Here is a 22550-nt window from a genome sequence, read left to right on the forward strand (position 1 = left end):
ACAATTCTATCTCTGTGACTGGAAACGAAGTATTGATATTTCAATATAACAGATATTATGCAACAATTTCTGAGTTACAGTTCATATAAGGATATCAGTCAATTAAAATAAAATCATTAGGCCCTAATCAATGAATTTCTGGGAACAAAGATATGCATCTGATGGTTACAAATACCTTTTTTTTTTTTTAAAAAAGGTAGGGGTTTAGATCAGAAAACTAGTCCGTTTCAGGTGTGACCACCGTTTGCCTCACACATCTCCTTCACATAGAGTTGATCAGGCTGTTGATTGTGGCCTGTGGAATGTTGTTGCATTCTTCTTCAATGGCTGTGCAAAGTTTCTGGATAGTGGTGGGAACTGGAAGACGCTGTCATACACGTCAATCCAGAGCATCCCAACTATGCTCAGTTGGTGACATGTCTGGTGAGTATGCAGTCTATGGAAGAACTGTGACATTTTCCGCTTCCAGGAATTGTGTACAGACCCTTGCGACATGGGCCGTGCATTATCATGCTGAAACGTAAGGTGAGGGAGGCGAATGAATGGCACGACAATGGGATCTCTTCATGGCATTAAAATTGCCATCGAGAAAATGCAATTGTGTTCGTTGTCCATAGTTTATGCATGCCTATACCATACGCCACCGCCACCATGGGGAACTCTGTTCACAATGTTGACATCAGCAAACCGCTCGCCCAAACTACACACTGCCCGATACTGTTGAAATCGGGATTCATCCATCGAGGTAGAGCATTTGCCCATTGAAGTCGGTTACGACACCGAACTACAGTCAGGTCAATACTCTGGCAAGGACGTTGAGCACACAGATTAGCTTCCCTTTAGACGGTTTCTGACAGTTTGTGCAGAAATGATTTGGTTGTGCAAACCCACCGTTTCATCAGCTGTCCGCGTGGCTGGTCTCAGACCATCCTGCAGAAGAAGAAGCCAGATGTGGAGGTCCTGGGCTGGTGTGGTGACACGTGGTCTGCAGTTGTGAGCCGGTTCGACTTACTGCAAAATTCTCTAAAACAACGTGGGAAGCGGCTTATGATAGAGAATTTAACATTCAATTCTTTGGCAACAGGATTTGTATTTGATCTAGCAACCTTTTGGTTACTGGCCCAACTCTCTAAACACTAGGCAACCTGCTGCCCCATTTGAAAGGAATAAGCTTTTTGTGCATATTTCTGGGATCTTTTATTTCAGCTCATGAAACATTTTTGTTCACTATACTCATAGAAGACTGACTGGACAGATTCTAGATCATATTTAGTTACATGCCTAAAGAAAAGTAAGCGTGTGCAATTGATAAACATTATTGTCACAGTCCTTAAAATATCTACTTTTTTTTACTAATGTACTACCCTAATCGTGTTTGGATATCTTTACTTTTCCAATATTACTTTACTATCAATCTTACTGAAACAACATCACATTACTTTAATTTCCCCTATGGCTTTCCCATTTGTAGATGGACTTAATTTTCACCATCAGGATGTTTTGAATGACTTCAATAGAGAGAGCCAAAAGTCAAACACATAATGTCATGTTTGTGGAGGAAAACAACAGGCAGTGTAAAGGTAGCAACACACACCTTTTCCTGCTTGTCCATTGAAACAGTATTTGATATCCAGTGACATCCAGTGTTTTTATCTGTTGTCCACATGCAAGAACAGAGAGGGGGCCGGTACTGGAAGGAGTGCATCGGTAAGCCTCCCTCTTATAAGTCCTATAAACAAAGGATGGTCTCTGGTCAGAGCCACAAGACTACAGCTATAAAAGACAACCTCACAGTGGCTTAAGTCCATGTAAATATCTCTATCAGTAGCCAGTAGCATCAGAAGATTTGTGAATTACTGTAAGAATACCAGTGATGAATTTCGAATCCCTGCCCCGGATTGCACAGACACAGTGATGGTGACGTCCCCATGCTCCACATTGCTCTTGATCTGTCCCTGTCTCCCAGAGTCCCATCTGTCACTGTGGTGTGATAGGAACAGGGGTTGTCATGGAGACACCTGCCACCTGCTCCAGCCTAGCTGTGGGATACATGATTGATTAAAGACATGACAGCTGGAGCAGTTGGATTGAGAGAATGTCCCATGGAAGCTCACAGGGGCTGGGATGACCTCTCTGAACATACTATATTATGGTTCTGTAGTAGGATACACCTCTACACACCGTGCTGCCAGACCTGTAGGGACAATGGACGTTATCAGTGGCAGCAGAAATAATGAGTGAATGAAATCAACATTAGACCCAGTTATTTCCAATTCTACCCATTCCACAGCCATCTAAGGATTAAAGACAATGGTGGATTAATGTGTGTAAAAATATACATTACATCTACATGGATGCCTGAATCAAATCTTTATTAGAACCATCATGCAGCCCAAACAAACAGGGCCTAAATTGGTTGCGGTGGTTGTGACGTAATGACTCCTCCTGTGCTTCCGTTTTTGGCCAGCAGAGGGTATCATTCACTCGTTTACAATCAATACACACCATTCTATTTTACCTTCTACCTTTGAATTTGGTACTGCATGTAGCAACTGCTAATGCATTTTTTTGCTGTCATGTTGATCATGTCAATTGAAGAGTGTCATGTGGTATTCAGATAGTTTCCTATCCTCATTGTATCCCAGCGCAATGACACCCTATCCCCTATATAGAGCATTAATTCTGACCAGAGCCCTATGGTCCCCAAACAAAAGTAGTGCACTATAAAGGGAATAGGGTGCCATTCAAACAATGTTTAGGTTACCAGTTTGGGTCACATTTTATCAGCACATTGAACCACATTAGAATAACTGTCTGAGGACCTCTAGTCCTGTCAATGACCCTCACATACCAAGGCTCAGGAGCAGACCCAGATGCAGACAGTTTTTAAGTAACACAATTGTATTACAGGAACAGGGGGGCAGGCAAACGACAGGTCAAGGGCAGGCAGAGGTCAGTAGTCCAGAGCAAAGTCTGTAAGGTACAGAATGGCAGGCAGGCTCAGGGTCAGGGTCAGGGCAGGCAGAGGTCAGCGATCCAATGTGGTGTGACAAGCTACAGAACGGTAGGCAGGGTCGGGGCAGGCAGAATAGTCAAAAACCGGGAAAGCTATTAAACAGGAACTAGAGAAAGACAGGAGCATGGGAAAAACGCTGGTAGGCTTAACGAAACAAAACTAACTGGCAACAGACAAACAGAGAACACAGGTATAATACACTGGGGATAATGGTGTGACACTCACAGATCCATCAGACCTGTTTCCACCAGCATGCATTAGCCTGAAAATGAGACCAGAGAGAGAGAGAGAGAAAGAGAGAGAAAGAGAGAGAGAGAGAGAGAAGGATGCAGAGATAGAAAGAGAGAGAGAGAGAGAGAGAGATAGTGGGACTCATTACACATTTGCCTTATAATGTTTGACAAGAATGAGGAACAGGGGGTCCATACAGAGCTTTATGACTGAAAGGAGGACCACAGAGGAACAAACAAAAAACAATAGGTTAAAGGTCACAATGCATTTTTAAAACAACTAACTGAACCTACCAATGACCCTGTGCACTTTCACTCAACAGACAGAAGCTTATGGTCAATTTGAGCAGTTTAATTTTAAATATGTGTGGGGTCATCAGAGTTTATGGGAATGTGTGCGAGAAAGAGCTGTGAAAACAGCCACTTTGCACAGCAAGCCAAGCTGTCTAAGCGGTCCAGGCTGTCCAACAAACTTGGTAACATTTGCAGCAGTGTAACGTAACTTAATGCAATGTTATTATTCTTAGCTGTAGGAACAGATTGGGAGCAGCAGGATGGCCAGACTGAACGTTCACACTAACCGACAGATCAAATGTAGCACCTCACACAGACAGACAGCGAAGAAGATGGTGTGTGTGTGTGTGTGTGCGTGTGGGTGTGCACGTGCGTGTGCGTGTGTGTGGAAGGAAGGAAGGAGGGAATTAACGTAGCCAGTTCAGATTGTATGCGACTCATGTCGGTCAACATCCAGCCACAACAAGAGGAGTGGGCCAGGGATCCACAGATGTGGCACTGGGACTGGGACTGGGACTGGGACTGCCATGACTCGTCCCTATGAAGAGTTAGTAGAAAACATGTCCCTCAAATACAGTACAGCCTTCCGTTAGAAGAAACTGTGATATAGGCTACAGGCTATGGAAGATTCAGATACAGCTAGAAATGCCAAGCAGCCTTATTTGTGGCAGTGTACCGCCTCTCCCGTGCCTCAAATCCTACAACATAAATTTGACAGAGAAAGCTCGAGGAATGTCAGCTAAGGCGGCATAGATAGGACATCCGTTTGTATGGATATGAACGGTTAGGTAAGTTGTGGTGGTAAATAACGCCCCGTGGCACCGGGCGGCTAGCCAGCCAAGCGGTAAAGAGACACTAAGGCAGGCAGCAAGCCACGCATGACTGGAGACCTGCTTCAGCTGCGCAGCGTACGTGTTGTTGTGGCCCAACAAATTATATCCGCTGTTTGAGTGACACACACCGAACACGCAGGCCCAAACGACCCACAAACACATGATCAGTCACGCTCGCATAACGCACAACACACATACAGAGAGCTACACACACACACACACACACACACACACACACACACACACACACACACACACACACACACACACACACACACACACACACACACACACACACACACACACACACACACACACACCATCCTCTATTCTATTTTCCAGTAATTTATTGTTGAATGTGGGTCAGAAAGACCCACAGGAGTTTGTTTTTGACTCCTCCTTATTCTATTATGTGGATACTACAACGTGTTACATAGAGACATGTTGAATAATATGGACCACAGTTTTCTTGCCCTGTGCGGCTCAGTCTGTAGAGCATGGTGCTTGCAAAACACCAAAGTTGTGGGTTTGATTCCTGCTGTGGCCACCCAATACAAAAAATGTGCGCATGCATGACAGTAGGTTGCTATGGCGTATATTATTATTACACGGTATACGATTGTGTGGAGACCTCTTGTGTGGTATTTGGCAAAGTTATGCAACAGATCCCACTGGTTTATGCATTCAGCTTCTGAGTAATGCTTTTTTTGGAGAGGATTTCCTCAAACCTGTGAAACTAATGTAGTGTTAGGTAAACTCAGGGGTAAATTGTTTGTGCAAACATGATTTAATATGGGACTATGGTATTAGGTGGATTATGGTCACACAATGTGACTCTTTCACATGGTTTTGGCAGGAAGTCCTAGCACTTGCCTTGATTGTGCAAGGTACGCACGCACGCAAGCTCGCACGCACACACACACACACGCACACACACACACAAACAAACAGGGTTTTAATGTTACCTTACATAAGTCTTAATCTTTAAGTTTTTATCTACACTGTCCTTGGAGGGAATTACACAAAATAAATCATAAGTAGATAAGATCAGAATAACAACCCTAACAGAACAACAGAGGACCAAGGAACATTTGCTCCCTCTCAGAAAGCCTTTGATAAAACCAAGAGAGATTCACTTCCTTTTGGCTAACCCAGATGGTCAGTGAACCTGACAATTCAGAGCAAGATGACACACAGAAATGGGCCGAGATGGAAGAGAAGGAACTGAGGAGGGAAAACTACCAGGAGGGAATTTTTGGAGAAAGGTCACTGTGGTGATGGGGTAATTCATACATAAATATTTGGATGTGTCGTTCTGCTGACGAACAGGCTGCATCCGTGCGTCAGAGGCTGATTGGAGAGACTAGCTCAGTGTTCCTTCTGGTTTGAGAGGCAGAGAGAAGACAGAGCGGGAGAGAGGAGTAGGGGAGAAGGTAGAGGGGACAGAGAGGTAGAGATGAATAGGGGAGAAGGTAGAGGGGACAGAGAGGGAGAGAGGAGTAGGGGAGAATGTAGAGGGGACAGAGAGGGAGAGATGAATAGGGGAGAAGGTAGAGGGGACAGAGAGGGAGAGAGAAGTAGGGGAGAAGGTAGAGCGGACAGAGAGGGAGAGAGGAATAGGGGAGAAGGTAGAGGATACAGAGAGAGAGAGAGGAGTAGGGGAGAAGGTAGAGGGGACAGAGAGGGAGAGAGGAGTAGGGGAGAAGGTAGAGCGGACAGAGAGGGAGAGAGGAATAGGGGAGAAGGTAGAGGGGACAGAGAGAGAGAGAGGAGTAGGGGAGAAGGTAGAGGGGACAGAGAGGGAGAGAGGAATAGGGGAGAAGGTAGAGGGGACAGAGAGGGAGAGAGGAGTAGGGGAGAAGGTAGAGCGGACAGAGAGGGAGAGAGGAGTAGGGGAGAAGGTAGAGAGGACAGAGAGGGAGAGAGGAGTAGGGGAGAAGGTAGAGGGGACAGAGAGGGAGAGATGAGTAGGGGAGAAGGTAGAGGGGACAGAGAGGGAGAGAGGAGTAGGGGAGAAGGTAGAGGGGACAGAGAGGGAGAGAGGAATAGGGGAGAAGGTAGAGGGGACAGAGAGGGAAAGTTGAGGGAGGGAGAGATGGGAGGACAGGTAGAAAGAGGGAGAGAAGGGAGAGAGGTGGAGAGAAGGGACTGACTGTGTCATCAAGGCTTAAACCTGCTTCATGTCCATTCTTTCATTTTTCTCTTATTACTTATTTTATTTTTTTGTCCTTTATTATATTAGAAAGTTTAATAGTCACATGTACAGGGTTGCAGATATAGTTACAGGGTACAGTGGAATTCTTGAGGGGGATGTCTATAGGGGGAGCAGCCGGGGGGTAGCTGACTAGTGGTTGCTATTCAGTAGCTTGATGGTCCGGGGGTAGAAGCTATTGACCAGTCTTACACGATGCTCCTGTAATGAGTGATGGAAATGGGAAGAACAGGCCATGGCTCGGGTGGCTGGGTTCCCTGATGATCTTCCTGGCCTTCCTGCGATACCTGGTGTTGTAGGTGTCCTGGAGGGCAGGCTGTGTGCACCCAAGCGCCTTGTGGTCCGACAGAGGTGGAGTTGCTGTACCAGGCTATGATGCAGCCCGACAGTTTTCTCTTCATGGTGGTCCTGTAGAACACTGCGAGGGCCCTCGGGGACAGGACACATTTCTTCAGCATCCTGAGGTTGAAGAGTCGCTGTCGTGCCTTCACCACGGGGTGTAAGTGTGCTTTGACCATTTCAGCGCTTCTGAGACGTGTACGCCGAGGAACTTGAAGTTTTTGACCGTCTCTACGGCGGCCCCGTTGATGAGGATGGGGACATGCCGAAAGGAATTTTATAATATCTGCACATTACAGGAACACCTGTAATTACAAAAGTACAATGATCCATGTTTTGCTTTCGCTTGAGATTAAGAGTCAGCGGTAGACACTTTGTACGTGCATGAAGAGGTCAACTGTACAAAAGTCATATGCCTGTTTGTTGAAACTATACTTTCAGTTAGTGTTGATACTATGCTCCATTCTTACTTCTGTTAGCACATGATAGTAACAGGAGGAAGAAGGATTGGGAAACTAACTGCAAATAACAGTAAGCTGAACTCCACCTAGCAGAAACATCTTTGCATAAGCAACTATTAATTATGAGCTTATATGGTATTAAAGGTATAGGACATCACCCTGGGTGGGGTGAACCTCAGTTGGGGATAAAAAGGGAATACACCATTGTGAGAACTGAGTGTCTTGTTTGCAAATTGCTGTAAGTGTATACTCCGGGTTGCAATTCTTATTAAACAAACTATCCTCTGACTAAATATGTTTTCCTGTGGTCTCTTGAGTGCACATAGGGCAGAATTCTCTAACAATGCCCAGCCTGGTTCAACCTAAAGTCCACGATCAGCTCCTTTGTTTTGCTGACATTGAGGGAGAGGTTGTTGACCTGGCACCACGCCATCAGACTGCCCTCACCTCCTCCCTGTAGGCCGCCTCGTCGGTGTTGGTAATCAGACCTACTACTGTCGCGCAATCAGCAAACTTGATGATGGAGTTGGAACTGTGTGAGGCCACGCAGTCGTGGGTACACGGGAGAGTATAGGAGAGGACTGAGGACGCACACTTGCGGCCTAATTCGCCAGGAAGTCCAGGACCCAGTTGCATATGGAGGAGTTCAAACCCAGGGCTGTGAGGTTGGTGGTCAGCGTAGAGCACAGAACCAACCAAACCATCCTTTTGGTTGGTAGCTAGGTAAGTTAGGTCATTGTCATGGGGCTGGGGTTACAGAGGAAGGAGACTGCCAGGCGGGCTATTAAAGTGACGGTACACATTACACAGCTGAGTGAACTGAGGTGAGACAGAGAACATCTCCAGACAGAACCACGGTCGATAAAGAAAACACCTCCGGGGGAGAGAAGGTAGAAGGGTGTGTGCAGTGTGTGTGTGCATGTCTGTGTATGTATGTTTGTGTGTGTGTTTGTTTAGTGTCTGTAACAATTTTCTGGAATTTTCAATAAATGGTGTGTGTATGTGCATACGTTAAGTGTGTGTGTGTGTGTACGCACAAGTGTTTTTGTGTGTGTGTGTGCAGGATATGGGAGGAAGACTGGACAGCCAGGTATAGATATAGGATCTTAATTTCATCACCCTGTTGCAGGGGAACCTTGATGCAGTGCAGAAAATGTCAAACTTGTAGTGTATTTGAGGTTTAAAAAGGCTTTTGAAGTTGGTAATTTCCACTTTCAAATTTCAGACTTGATTTTTCCTCACAAAATTTTATGCCTCATTTTAGATTACATGATGCAAAATGCTTCATCAGGGTGTCACGTTCTGACCTTCATTTCCTTTCTTTTGTCTTTATTTAGTATGGTCAGGGGGCGTGAGTTGGGGTGGGCAGTCTATGTTTGAGTTTCTATGTTTTTCCTATTTCTGTGTTTGGCCTGGTATGGTTCTCAATCAGTTGTTTTGTGGGTGTTTGTTTCCTGTGTCAGTGTTTGTGCCACACGGGACCGTTTCGTTTAGCGCCACTTTGTTATTTTGTATTGTGTCATGTTCAGTTTATACTGTTAAAACATGGACACTTACCACGCTGCGTTTTGGTCCGATCCTTTCTACACCTCTTCAGACGAAGAGGAGGAAATCTGCTGTTACACACGGGATGATTTCTGTATTTTGAAAGTTACGCATCTTGAAATTTTGATTGCTGACAAGCAAAACATTTTGGGACTACAGTATGTCAACAATGGACTAATGAAACAAATACCAAAATAACATTTTTGGGTGGAATTGTCCTTTAAGATCCTATATCTGTAGGCAGCTGATATTTTTTAAACCTATAATTGGCTCCCAGTGCCAGTCTGAGGCACTCTGCTGTCACTTCCTATCTCATCAAGGCAACAGGTCTCTCTCTGCTCCCCTCCTCCTCCTCCTCTACCTCCTCTCCTCTTTACCTCCTCTCTGTGTAGCACAGCTCTGTCCTCTGTCTGTTGAAGGTGTCTTTGGTAAATAGCAAGGGCAAGGCATAGACAGAATTGATGTCTGTATGCACAGCCTGCTTTGAATGAGTACTTACAGTCACTAGCACTGAATGTATAGTGTAGACATATACCTGTATGCTGTAGCTGAGGAATGCTCAACTCAGTTCTCTTATATCGAGGCGGAGTTGAGTTTTGATACCTGGTGCCCGGGATTTGCTGGCAACAACATTGGGTCACCATCAGTCGATTCTTGTAAAAATGTCAATTCTGAAAACGCCTACCTGTACCAGTGGAGGCTGCTGAGGGGAGGATGGCTCACAATCATGGTCGGAATGGAGTAAATGGAATGGTAGCATAAAACACATGAAAACCATGTGTTTGATACCGTTCCACTCATCCCGCTCCAGCCATTATTACGAGCCAGTCCTCCCCAATTAAAGTGCCACCAACCTGTGACCTGTGCCTATGTTTGTCCTGTACAACTTGCGGTCCTCCTACGGGGTGCTGAAATTCATACTTTTAATAAAACACTTTTACTTGGAAACAACCACTAACGTTTTCCTCATTTGTGTTGCTCAACTAAGCGTGAATGTTCATGTGCCAATTGAATCTGACTACGTAGTACGAGGAACACAAATGAAGAAAAAGTCGCTGTTTCTATTTGATAAAGGTTTTTATTAAAAGGAAGCATTTCAGCACCCCCATGGAAGGACCGCAGTTGTACAGGACAAACATAGCTACAGGTAAATTGACATTTTTACAAGAATCGATGGATGGTGACTCAATGTTGTTGCTAGCAAATCTCACCACCAGTTATCAAAACCCAACTCCATTTTGTGTAGTGAACATGACCTTGAAGATCTCTGAGCTCTCCTCTTGGCATATAGCAGATGGAACACGCACGCGCGCACACACACACACACACACACACACACACACACACACACACACACACACACACACACACACACACACACACACACACACACACACACACACACACACACACACACACACACACACACACACACACACACACACACACACACACACACACACACACACACACACACACACACGGTTGGGGGGCCTTGCATTAGAGGCCACAGTGCTTCTCCTGTGCGCTGTCTTCAGCTCCAGGACAAAACTAGAGTGAGCCTCAGCTCAGTGAATTGTTAACATCGAGAAGCCCCATCAAAATATTATGAGTGGGGGGTATTCTCTTCCTCTTTTCTCCCTTTGTTTACGTTTCGTTTTGGCGGTCTACCAATCAGAAAGCATTACAGAGAAACCTGTCTGGGTCAGTTCCATTACGAGGCAAAACAACAGAGCAGGGCTGGTATTAACAAACTCTCCATATCATCAACTCATCTTCCACTCATCTCATCTTTCAGGGCATCAAATCTTGCACATCTTGCTCTTTGACAGCAAATAGTCTCAGAGAAATGTAATATTTACAGGTTTCACATTTCAAGTGTTAATGTCACATGCACAAGTACAGAGAAAGTCCTTTCTTGTAAAACTCAAAACCCAACCATGCAATAATCAATAACAATGTATTGATAGGAAAAAACAACACAAGAAATAAGATGAATAAATATGAAATACACAATAAAGTAAGAAAGTGAACATACTATATACAAGAAATATTTAAAAAGTCAGTTCCAATGCCACATTTACATGCAGGAACAGTGGAGTGGTGGAGGTAGATACAGTATGTGTAGGGATAAGGCGACTGCTCAACAGGATATAAGATAACCAGAATAGCAGCAGCTTGCATGTGAGTGGGTGTACGGGTGTTTCGAGTCAGTATAAATGTATATGCATATTATGTGTGAATGAGCAGATGACGGAGTGAATGTTTGAATGTTTGTGTTTGTGTTGGAGTGACAGTGTCTGTGAGTGTGTAGGCCCCTGTGGGTGTGTAGGCCCCTGTGAGTGTGCATAGAGACTGAAATAAAAGGTCAATCAAGATACAAGGTAAACTCGGTCCTTGTAGCTATTTTGTTAGCTATTTATCAGTCGTATTGCTTGGGGATAGGAGCTGTTTAAGAGCCTGTTGGTGTCAGACTTGATGCACCGGTACCTTGCAGTGCGGCAGCAGAGAAAATAGTCTATGGCTTGGGTGGTTGGAGTCTTTTGATATTTGATCATAGTCCGTGAAGAGAAGCAGGAGCAAATACAATGTGTATAGAGAGGCTGATGGCTGTTTCAGGATATCCTGTCTGTACAAAGGGTCTCACCAGATTGAATTTGGATAAATTATCAAGAAAAAAGATTTCAATTGGCGAAATTTACAAATGATTGCATCATGAGTGGAAGTACACAGAGTTGATTGCTTATGTCAAAATCTCTGCACAGAGAAGATCTCAGACCAGCATGGTGGTCAATTCAAATGATCAGTCAATTCAAATTTACATTAAACTCTAAAAATGTTTAAAAAAAACAATTACATAAATGCCTTCAGTTAATGAGAAATCATTTAAAACATATGCTCCTTTCTCCTTTCTTTATTGGAATTTTAGTTTACTTCTTGAATTGACTGCTTTCTATTTGAGTTGACCCCCAACCCTGGTTCGTTCCACACAATGAATATTTCATGTTTCCTCCTGTATCTGACTGCCTCCCTCCACATCCACTGGGGCTCACCAACTGAGCAGCGGATCAAAACCTGTTGTGGCATATTGACACAAAAGACAAGCTAATGGTTGCCCGCTGCTTTGAGTCACCCATAACACACTGCCAGAGAAGGTTATACGTTAAACCGTGCTGCAAAATATGCTCACTGAGGCATTATACAAAGGCAGAAGGAATGTCTCCTATTGTCCAACGGACAAACAGTGTACTGTTCACAACATGCACAGTACGTGTGACGGTGGGCAATTGGACGTAGGCTTAGGCTAGTTTTCCTGTCGGCTCCCATAGGTAACTTTAATCAATGTTATTTCGTATTGCTTTATGTGAGAGTATGAGGTCAGGTCCCATGGTTTGCGTCCCAAACGGGGTACTATAAAGGGAATAGGCTTTCATTTGGGATGCAACCATTGTGTGTCAAGCCAAGGACATCCAATACAGCATCTACTCAAGCAAGGTTTCCATGATGCTGGGTCAGGTTGATCTGTGGGATCCCTGTTTTTCCCATTTGGAACCATCCTTCTTGCTAAGCCAAGCGCTCTCAGAGTGCTGCCGCTGGTCTCTCGCTGAACTGCAGGGAACAGAGCTGTGACAGAGAGCACATATGACAGACTGTCACTCCACCTGGGCCACAGAGGTGAGGTGCTAAGAGTTAACCCCAGCAGCAGAAGATCTCTTCGAGTCTACACCTTTCCTACCAAGAAGTCCTCTCTCTATATCCTGCTGGTTACCCATCTAGAGTACATTGGGATTCCAGGTCTATCAGAGAAAGTACTCACTGACCTTTGCAGAGAAAAAAAAATTGCCAATTTGATTTGATCTGTGTCTATTTAAAGCACTAGGCTGGCTGCTGGCTGGCTGGAGAGCGGGACAGGGTTATTATTGGCACAGCCTCCGTTTGCTGAAGGTGCCCCCTGGATGTGCTAACTCATTGAGTGGACGGTGGCTGGGCTGGGCGCCCCCCCCTGCTGGGAGGAATAACATTGCATTAGCTGATGACACATCCAGATACTGCAGAGCCCCTGGGCTGGTTGGATGGCTTCCTGCTTCCCGATGATGATCATGTCTTGTATGACTTCATTAAGATGCCACAGGAAGTGAAGCTGTTGAGTGATGTCACTCTGTATCCTGAGGCATCGCATCGTATTAGGCTGTTCCCATCGGATGAGGAGGATGAAGAGTGACATTTACATTTTAGACATTTAGTAGACACACTTATCCAGAGCGACTTACAGTTAGTGCATTCATCTTAAGATAGCTAGATGGGACAACCGCATATCACAGTCATAGTAAGTAAATGTTTTCCTCAATAAAGTAGTTATCAGCAAAGTCAGAGCTGGTAAGTGGGAAAAGAGTCAAGTGTGAGTGTTAGTTCACGAAAGGCTTAAAAAAAACACACTTTAACAAAAAGAAAAGGGGACAACAAATGATTTTGCTGATACAGTGAGCTCCAAAAGTATTGGGACAGTGACACATTGTGCTGTTGTTTTGTCTCTGTACTCCAGCACTTTGGATATGAAATGACACAATGACGATCCATATCGGGTGAAACGTTTAGAAATTACAGCACTTTTTGTACATAGTCCCCCCCATTTTAGGGGACCAAAGGCATTGGGACAAATTCACTTGTGTATTAAAGTAGCAAAAAGCTAAGCATTTGGTCCCACGTTCATAGCCCACAATGACTACATCCAGCTTGTGGCTCTGCAAGTTTGTGAATGGTAAATAATGTATTGTGTAATTTTGGAGTCACTTTTATGAATAGAATATGTTTCTAAATACCTCTACATTAAGGTGCATGCCACCATGATTATGACGGATAGTCCTGTATGAATTGTGAATAATGATGACCTCCCTTGTTATTTTAAGGTTGAAAGGTTAGCATGTCTTGGGGGTATGATATTTGTGTCACTGTCCCAATACTTTTGGAGATCACTGTATATGCTGACTGTTAGCCATTAGTTCATTGTCTGTACTGCAACATGGACATTACGTGGCCCAAGTAACCAGTGGAGGCTGCTGAGGGGAGGACGGTCAAAACAATGTCTGGAACAGAGCAAATGGAAACCATGTGTTTGATGTATTTGATACCATTCCACCTATTCCGCTCCAGCCATTTCCACAAGCCCGTCCTCCCCAATTAAGGTGTCACCAACCTCCGGTGCAAGTAACATTTGGCACAATATGCTTGAGTTTATTTCAGCTCTATTCTACACATCATTAAAGCTGCTATTAAAACTGTGTGGTCTTTCTTAATGTACATTTCTAATTATGTTCAGGACATTCCGTGGAACCACTACCTGGTCTCTCTACATATGACATTTAAATGCCGTCCCTACAGTTTAGCAGAGTATTGAGTGCTGCTGAAGTCTACACACAGGGGAGCTAGTACAAGGTCAGGAGAATGGGTGTCCAACTGGCTTGGTGGATGCTAGCTGACTGATGACCAATTCAGACTCCCTTAGCAACCACCCCCACACCCCGCCCCACCCCCTGTGGGCCCACTAGACACTAAGTGCAAGCTTTCAGTTGGCCACCGGATAATTTCTGACCTCTCCCACACAGCCAGGATATGGACCATCCAAGAGGCATATGTTTAGAACAAATAAATACATGGCTCTGGACCGTGCTAGTTCCTGCCTGTCTGGAATTCTTCAGTCACCAAGACGGTGTTTCTGATGAAAATATTACTGTACCTTTTTTAAAGTTAACATTTCTAAATTGGTCAGTTTTTTTCCCATTCATTGTCATTCGCAATTGCAAAATTGAAAACACATGGATTATGACAAATATACATTTCAAGGCTCTGTTCCATCTGTATCGCTGAACAATAGAAATATAAAGGTCATTTCCGATTGAGCCGACATGTAGCATTTACCGCAAACGCGGGGTGTCTGTTTACTGCATTAGCAGCAGTCTAGAAGGCAGGCTAGCTCCACTGTGCTCCACACCTCTCAGGGGGGGGGGGGGTCTCAGGATCTAGGTTAAGGTCTGTATACTCCGAGGGAGGGGTGCATCATGCCCTGGAGGGGATGTCCATAAGAGCTTTCCTCCCTCTCTTCCCACACTGGCCGTGCCTCTTCTTTAAACCTTCATGACAGCTCCCTCTTTCACATGTGGAGGTGTGGCAGACCCATGTCTGCTTTATGCTTTGGCTTGTTGAGCTAAAGGGGTTTGATCTCTTCGTGGTTGATGTTAAGAGCAAACAACATTCTGTACAACCTTCGGGAGCCAACAGTCTCGGCGCACAAGTCTTCTGTTTTTCTGTTCTTTGTGTGAGTGAAAGCGCATTCCATTAGAGAAAACATAACATGGAACGCTTGCTTGTTTCTGCTGTTAAAAGTAATGTTGTTTCTAAACACTGTGTCAGCATAAATAACTACTGTTGTGGCTTCGGGTTATTGGTGCTCTACACTACAGTTGAAAGGTACACAGAGAGAGAGAGAAAGAGAGAGAGAGAAATCCCATTCGCCTCTGCCTCCACCACACTTCCCCGCTACAGAATTGAGTCACAGTCAAACACCAAAAGTGCTCCAACTTCTTCATTGTTTCAACTCTACGACTTTTCAGTTGAGTTAAAAAGAGTCAAAATGATCTGTATATATATAACCCCAACAAAAATCAATATTGCTATGAGTAGGAGAGAGAAAGGGGAGTGTGTGCAACAAGCTGGAAGTAATATGCATTGACAGCCCATGGGGCGGTGGGGGGGAACGGGGCGTGTGTGTGTGTTGGGGGGGGGCTGAACGACGGGGCACTAGTGGGGAGGGAGGGATGGATGAAGGGGGGGAGGGGTTCGATGGAGAGATCTGTCTCCAGCAGCAACACTCTTCCTGGGCAACACAGTGTGTCAAGTGCCCAGAAGACAAATAAAAAGAGAAGAGAGAAGAAACAACACAGAAACCAATCTATAATGCACTCAGAGTCCCTGGAGTGGACAAAGGAGGATACTCCAGGACACAATGCACGGCTCAATGATAAAGTACTTGAAACCAGGATCAAACTCGATCCTTACTAAAGCAAACACACCCTCTTTCTGTTGCTTTTGGAAAAAATAACTGCAGCATATCTAAGGCCCTCTCAGTCCTACTCTGCAGTTATCATTGATTGTCTGTGGTCAGGTATTGGCGTATTGTATTCTATTCAAGTAGGGCGGCAGGTAGCCTAGTGGTTAAGAGCGTTGGGGCCATCTGTCGATGTGCCCTTGAGCAAGGCACTTGACCCTAATTTCTCCTGTATATCTCTCTAGATTAGAGCGTCTGCTAAATTACTCAAATGTTATGTAAAATGTAAGCATTGCTGTCACCAGGTCACTCAACAACCAGGTCACCACTCTCTTTCTCAAGATTGCTGCTCGCAAAGCATAGGTACAGAACCTATATTTGCCATTAGGGAAATGGCCTGCCCTGAATGGTATGGAGCAACCGTTTCATATTTTATATGCTTTCAATGCACTAGGCTGCTGTGGTGACAAAAAACCTGAAAAGCTTCCTAATTGAGGAGTGGGTTGTCGTGACCTAATGGGGGAGTGCTCAGTGGTTCAGTTCCAGGGCTGATGGTGAATCTATAATGCATATAGTTTTGTGTGCTACGGGCTGTGTCCAAATGGCTTCCTATGTAGTGCACTACACTTGACCAGGGACCATTGAGCTCTGGTCAAAAGTGGTTCACTTTGTAGGGATTAGTGTGCCATTTGGACCGCCTCTGTTGTCAACTGTTCACACAGGGGCTAGGTATGGTGTAGAGAGGGATCATCTGCCTTCTATACATATGAGCTCCATCCACACCTTGAAAACATTCCCCCCTGGAATGGAGTGGGACATGCAGGAAAACACTGGGGAAGACCTAGGGGCTAGCCCTGCTTCTTCCTGTTGATCATGCTACAAGCATGCATGGCTGACTGAGGAAACCAAAGGAGAAGAAGAACTCTCAGAAAGGATTTCATGTGGGTCATTAAAGATGAAAACGGGCTAGTGAGGGAGGCAGACCGGAGGGATTGGTTGGCTTGGGTGACCCTGCACATCTGTCATTGGGCATTACATCCCTCTTTGGTTTCTGAACACTCTCCCCATCGTTCTAAAGTAGATAAACATGTACAGGATATACGCTGCCGGGGACTGGAATAAAACCCTGTTATACTTACATCCATTTCTAAAGGCAAATGTAAAGGAGAAGCTTTGTAAAGCAGGAACTACTTCCAACATAATATTGCATGTAAAAGTCCCCCAGTGAAAGATTGACATATTCCTGAATTAATGCTCCCAAGAGGGTTCATTCAAAAATTGCGTTTCTATTCAATAAACTTTGTCAGGCTGTCACACTTCATTAGACAGAGATTGTTTGTAACTTGGCAGGCATTAGAGTGACGAGGCAGGGGGCTGTTTCTGTCTGGACTCTGGACTGTCTAGCTACGCCACAGAGGGTCTCTCTCCTGTCTCCACCAACCAACACCTTGTCTATTATGGTCCATTGTGTTCAGTAGGGCAAAGCGTACCAAAAAGGTTTGCCACAGAAATCCAGGTCTAACTCACTCAGTTTCAAAATGTGTTCTCCCATTTCGTTGCTTCTGAACACAGCCCATGATACACATACAGGAGACATATAGGAGAGAGACAGAAAGGAGATAGGAAGTGATGGAGAAAATGGCGTGCTAGTTTCGTGGAGGGAAGTCAGTCAGACATGCAGAAAGAAAATGGATGCCTGTCACTGTCTGTCCCCGCTGTTGCTAGGTGTAGTTATTCTAGTCTCCAGTGGGGGATATCAATATGTGTTTGTTTGCTTGCTCCTGGGTCAGTGTTCACACATTGCCATTGTGCAAAAAGGGAGAGATTGTCCAGGGGATGAAGGGGTGAGAGAAGCGATCAATGAGGATGGAGATAGAAGCACTCTCAGAGAGACTGTCTCACTTTCTGGTTGGGTGGTGCATAGCGTGAGTCACTCCCGTCTCCAGGGCAAGTCTGTCTGTCTCCTCAAACGTCTGTCTGTCCCACTTAGGTCTGGAAGTATTGGAGACAGCGTCCAAGATGGACGCCCATTGTTTTCAACGTAATCTACTCACGTTCGCATATGCCGTTTCGTGGTTGTTCTTTTTTGTACCGGGACTACTATGCCTGCGCACTAGTCCGGATGAGACGGCAGGATCGTGCGAACATGCTCCGGAAACTCTGCCAGCTGGGCTCATGACATCGGAGCATGAATATGAAATGTAAATATCTTCGGCTGAGTGATTTAAAAAAAGAAATTGGCCTCAGCAACTAATATTTGAATAATTCAATGGATTTTTTGGGTGCACAAAGGTGATGACTAAAAGTGTTTTATTATGAATTTTCGAATTATTGGGCCGTCGATGGGAATTGTCTTTCTGGGCCGTACTTCAGTTGAAATGCAATACCGAAGCTGTCCTCTGGGAATTCGAAAGCACGCTTCCAGTCTGGCGCCTTGGTTTGTTCCCCTACAAGTCTGCCTGTCTGTCCCTAAATGTGTGTTTGACCTTCAGTCTCATAACTGTCTGTCCCCTCAATGTTTGTCTGTCCCCCACAAAGTCTGTCTGTCTGTCTCATAACCTACTGTCCAGACAGCACAGCAGCCATTGCCTTTAACGGTGTTTCTGTATAGGCACAGGAGTGAGCTGTGAGACTTGTGGATGAAGAAATGATGGACCTTCGTATTAGAACATACACAGCCCATTTTCAATTGTGATTTTAACACCCAATGTTTAAAAAAATCAACACCTTTAAGTTCATAGTGTACATTACAGAACCAATCAGAAATAATTGTTCAATTAACACTTTTCAAAGAAACAAAATAATATGAGCACAAACATACTATGATTAGGATGAACTGTGATTGCACAAATCCTTTATTTCCAGGATCAAATAGTATATTTTAACATTTGAACTGCTTTTTTTTTTTTTTTTGACATCTACAATAACTGTGTGTGTTAAAATATCAAAATAAATTCAATAAATTCAACGTGATAAAAAAAAGAACATTGACACCATTGTATCTTTAAACATAAAAATCTGGGATGTGAGTCTGCAGTTTGTCACCACTATGGCACCATATCCTTGAGAGTAAAAGTCATAAAAAGTTCTCCAAACATGACTTTGAAATAAAACACAGAACTGTAGGTATTGTAGTCAAAATAATAGTCCAAAATTATTTTCTACAAGCCTACTTTCTGTGCTAGAGAAAAATGGCTTGTGAGGACCAGTGCTTTTAAAGTAGTGCTTGCAACAAATGTCATAAAAAATACCTTACTATTTACACATTTTTTTTTAAAAAGCAGTTGTTGTTATTGATTGTCACCTTGCTTTTTTTATTTTTTTTACATACATCTCCTGGTTGATTTAAATAAATCTATTTTATATAAGAAAATGTCTGTATACAAAAAAAGACAAACAAATATAAAGAGAGGCAAGTCTGTAAATGCGTTTGTTTGTGACATTTATGTAATAAGTTACATCCCAAATGGCACCCGTTCCCTATATAGTGCACTACTTTTGATCAGGGTCCATAGGGCTCTGGTTAAAAGTATAGCACTATGTAGAGAATATAGTGCCATTTTGGATGGAGATAATTCTAACGCTACCAATATTAATAAAAACTATTTTCCAGCACTTTTTAATAACGAAATACTGCAAATAGGATATTTTTACAACTCTTTTACAATATACACGACACATTCAACATTGCAACTTTTCAATACAGAATCTCTTTAAAAAGACTTGTCCTCTCATTTGGATCAATGCCCGCGAGTCTGCGTGTGACCAAGTCAATCCTCATGGAACAGGGTCTTCAGTGCGATACATCAGTGTTTCCACGCTTTTGACCTATTCTAAAGCTAGCCCAGCTGATTCAACTCGTCAACTAATCATCAAGCCCTTGACTAAGTGAATCAGGTGTGCTCGTTCAGGGCGACAACAGAATTGCGAATCTTCTGGGGGTCCCCGAGGAGAGGTGTGAGATCCACTGTGATAGATGACCATGACGGAATCACCTGGGGCCCTGTAAGAGAGGAGGCCCACTGAAACGACCTTTCTCGTCACGACAGAAACTGCCGTTCTCGTTCCTCTTGCCCTCGGCAGCGAATACAGTTTGTTTTTTTTAGCTCAACTTCATTTCAATTCAGGAAATCAACTTGAATCCAAATGTATATTTTTCTCAAAGCTTTTCAATGAGGAATGATGGATCTGGAATGTGCTTGTTTACTTCTGAATGTAAGCCATCTCCTGCTGTATTACGGGACTTGATGTAATGAGTGATTTCACACTGTAGCCAGTCAAGAAAAGAAGAAAATGCTTCGGTTGATTTGAGTGCCATTTAAATAAATAAATACACAACATCATTGCACTGGTAACGTAAACTTCTTCCAGGCTAAAATGCAGCATGGAAGTAAACAAAACCCCAAAACGGTCATCCCTTCCTCCGATCTGCTCTCCCTCTGCTCTCCCTCTTCATATTCAGATACCATTTGACCATAATATGGGATCTGTTTCACATATCCAATCTCAATAACCCGTCAGAGGACAACCTATATACTCTTTTACCAACACGTAGATCACCAAAGCCTGAATCAATTCCTCTTCCTCGCTATGGGCAGATGACACAACAAAACATAACACAGAACATTTGTAAATCTACCTCACAATAATTTCAGACATCCAGCTCCTTCAAATCAATCAATCAATCATGTCTCATCATTCTTCATAATGAATATTAATCTCCATATCAATCCTTCTCCATCCTTTCCATACCCACATTCACTTTCCCTCCTTTAACAAGTTATACTGTACTGAAGCGCAGTACTGTAGCAAAACACGTCTCTTATCACAGTCTTGTTAATCATCTTTGTCCGAAACTGTGTTTTGTACACCCATAAAGAAAAACAATGAAATTCACAGTGGTGAAGAAATCGCCGCTCTCTCAACCATACCCTCCATAAAAAATGTGTAACATAAGAAGATGCATTTGGTTTCCCCTGAGCTGTGTGCCAGTGGGGAAACTACTGTCAGAGTGCAGAGAGACACTATGCTGAGCTCTTTCACTGAGTCCTGAGTCCGTCGTACACAAATGAAATGGAGAGAATGTTACATAGAAAGTCGTAACATCCACAGTTCAGTTTAAATTCTCCTCCTCTGTTAATTTTTTTGTGCCCCCTGACAAAATGGTCCAATGGTCTCTCTTTGCACTGACCCCCCCCCCCCCCCATCTCAGAGGTAGAAGCCAGTAGTCTGTGGGTCTCGAAGGGTGGGCAGGGTCTGTAGGGCGTCGGGCTGGGGTTGGAGACTGTCGCTGGCTGTCTGGCCGTTCACATTGGGCAGTAGACAGCTCCCTGTGTGAGCCACATTGGTGTCGTTGAGGATGCAGCCGCTCTCCATCTAAACACAGAACAACATTAAAAAATATCATTGGAGCTGTATGCATATGATAGGACACAACAACCCCCCCCCAAAAGACAAACTAACTCTAATCACTACACTGGGCTCTGTTCTGTGGCATGTCTTTGACACCATTCACTTAACCTTTCACTGCAGTGGGCTGAATCAGGGTCAGGTAGTCTTAAACAAATCTACTTTCAAACAGAAGTGTCCACCTCACACACACATGGTTATGAGCTTAAACAAGAAGAAGACACCAGGTCAGATATAGAGTTGAAACATATTACATTTTGAGTTTGCATCCCAATATGACACTTTATATACATCACAGAAGACTGAAATATAACAAAACCGTGACATAAAAACATATTTTCTGTCGGTTTTTAGAAATAATGTTTATTATGAAAAATATGAATAAACATTGAGGACACTAGGTCATTTGACTGCAGGTCAGGTCAGCCAGAGAGCGGAGTTGGGCAGAGCGGACACACACACACACACACAGGTCAGTGGACAGGATGGATGGAACTAGACAGCAGAGATAAAGTAGCTAACTGTAGCTTGTAGTAGTTGCTAATACACTAGCTAACTACACAAAGTAGCATATCCGCCAAACCAACAGAGTACTGACACTGGTACACACACTGAGCTCCACTCGCTATACTCCATAGGTGTGAGTATGTACTTTGTGGCTTCCCTGTATGAGGGAATCCCCTGTGTGTGTCTGTTGTGACAGTTTCTACCATCGGCCTAATTGTAATCCTGCTTAGTGGGCCCTAAATGGATTAGCTAGGCATCATCCATGTAGAAATCCTAATAGGGCCACCTTATATAGGCCCCCCATAGGGGCAGGCCAGCAGGACACTGCGCACCTGCAGCAGGACAAACCCAGCCAGGTTAAGGTAGGCCAAACTCAACTAATCTCTTAATGCTACTCAATCCCAAATCACATCAACACCCCTAGCTGGGGGGTAACAGCACCCCCTGTGGTGGGATGTGACACTGCACATGTAGGCACGCACCCATGCGCATACACACAACATTGCCACACATTCTTCTGCCCCTCTATGTATTAGGTAATGACGATGGGAAAATTGTAGGTCAGGACAGCTCATGCTTGACTGGCTAGCTTGGCTGTATGTTCCTCTGGGGCGTGGTCGCTGACCCTGAAGGAAAACACAGGGAAGGCGGAGTGGGATATG

General features: G+C 44.2%; 1 protein-coding gene across 2 annotated transcripts in view; it reads right to left on the minus strand.

Moving 5' to 3' along the window:
- Nucleotides 1-18801: 18801 nt before the first annotated feature.
- LOC110495916 (aryl hydrocarbon receptor) overlaps nucleotides 18802-22550 on the minus strand; it is an 80695-nt gene continuing 76946 nt past the window's right edge. For both annotated transcript variants that reach the window (XM_036952419.1, XM_036952418.1), the window contains one exon: nucleotides 18802-21348. In XM_036952419.1, the coding sequence (XP_036808314.1) occupies nucleotides 21181-21348 (168 nt within the window). In that variant the 3' untranslated portion in view covers nucleotides 18802-21180. The remainder of the gene's footprint in view (nucleotides 21349-22550) is intronic.

Source organism: Oncorhynchus mykiss, chromosome 18 (assembly GCF_013265735.2).
Source record: "Oncorhynchus mykiss isolate Arlee chromosome 18, USDA_OmykA_1.1, whole genome shotgun sequence".
NCBI classification, from domain to species: domain Eukaryota; kingdom Metazoa; phylum Chordata; class Actinopteri; order Salmoniformes; family Salmonidae; genus Oncorhynchus; species Oncorhynchus mykiss.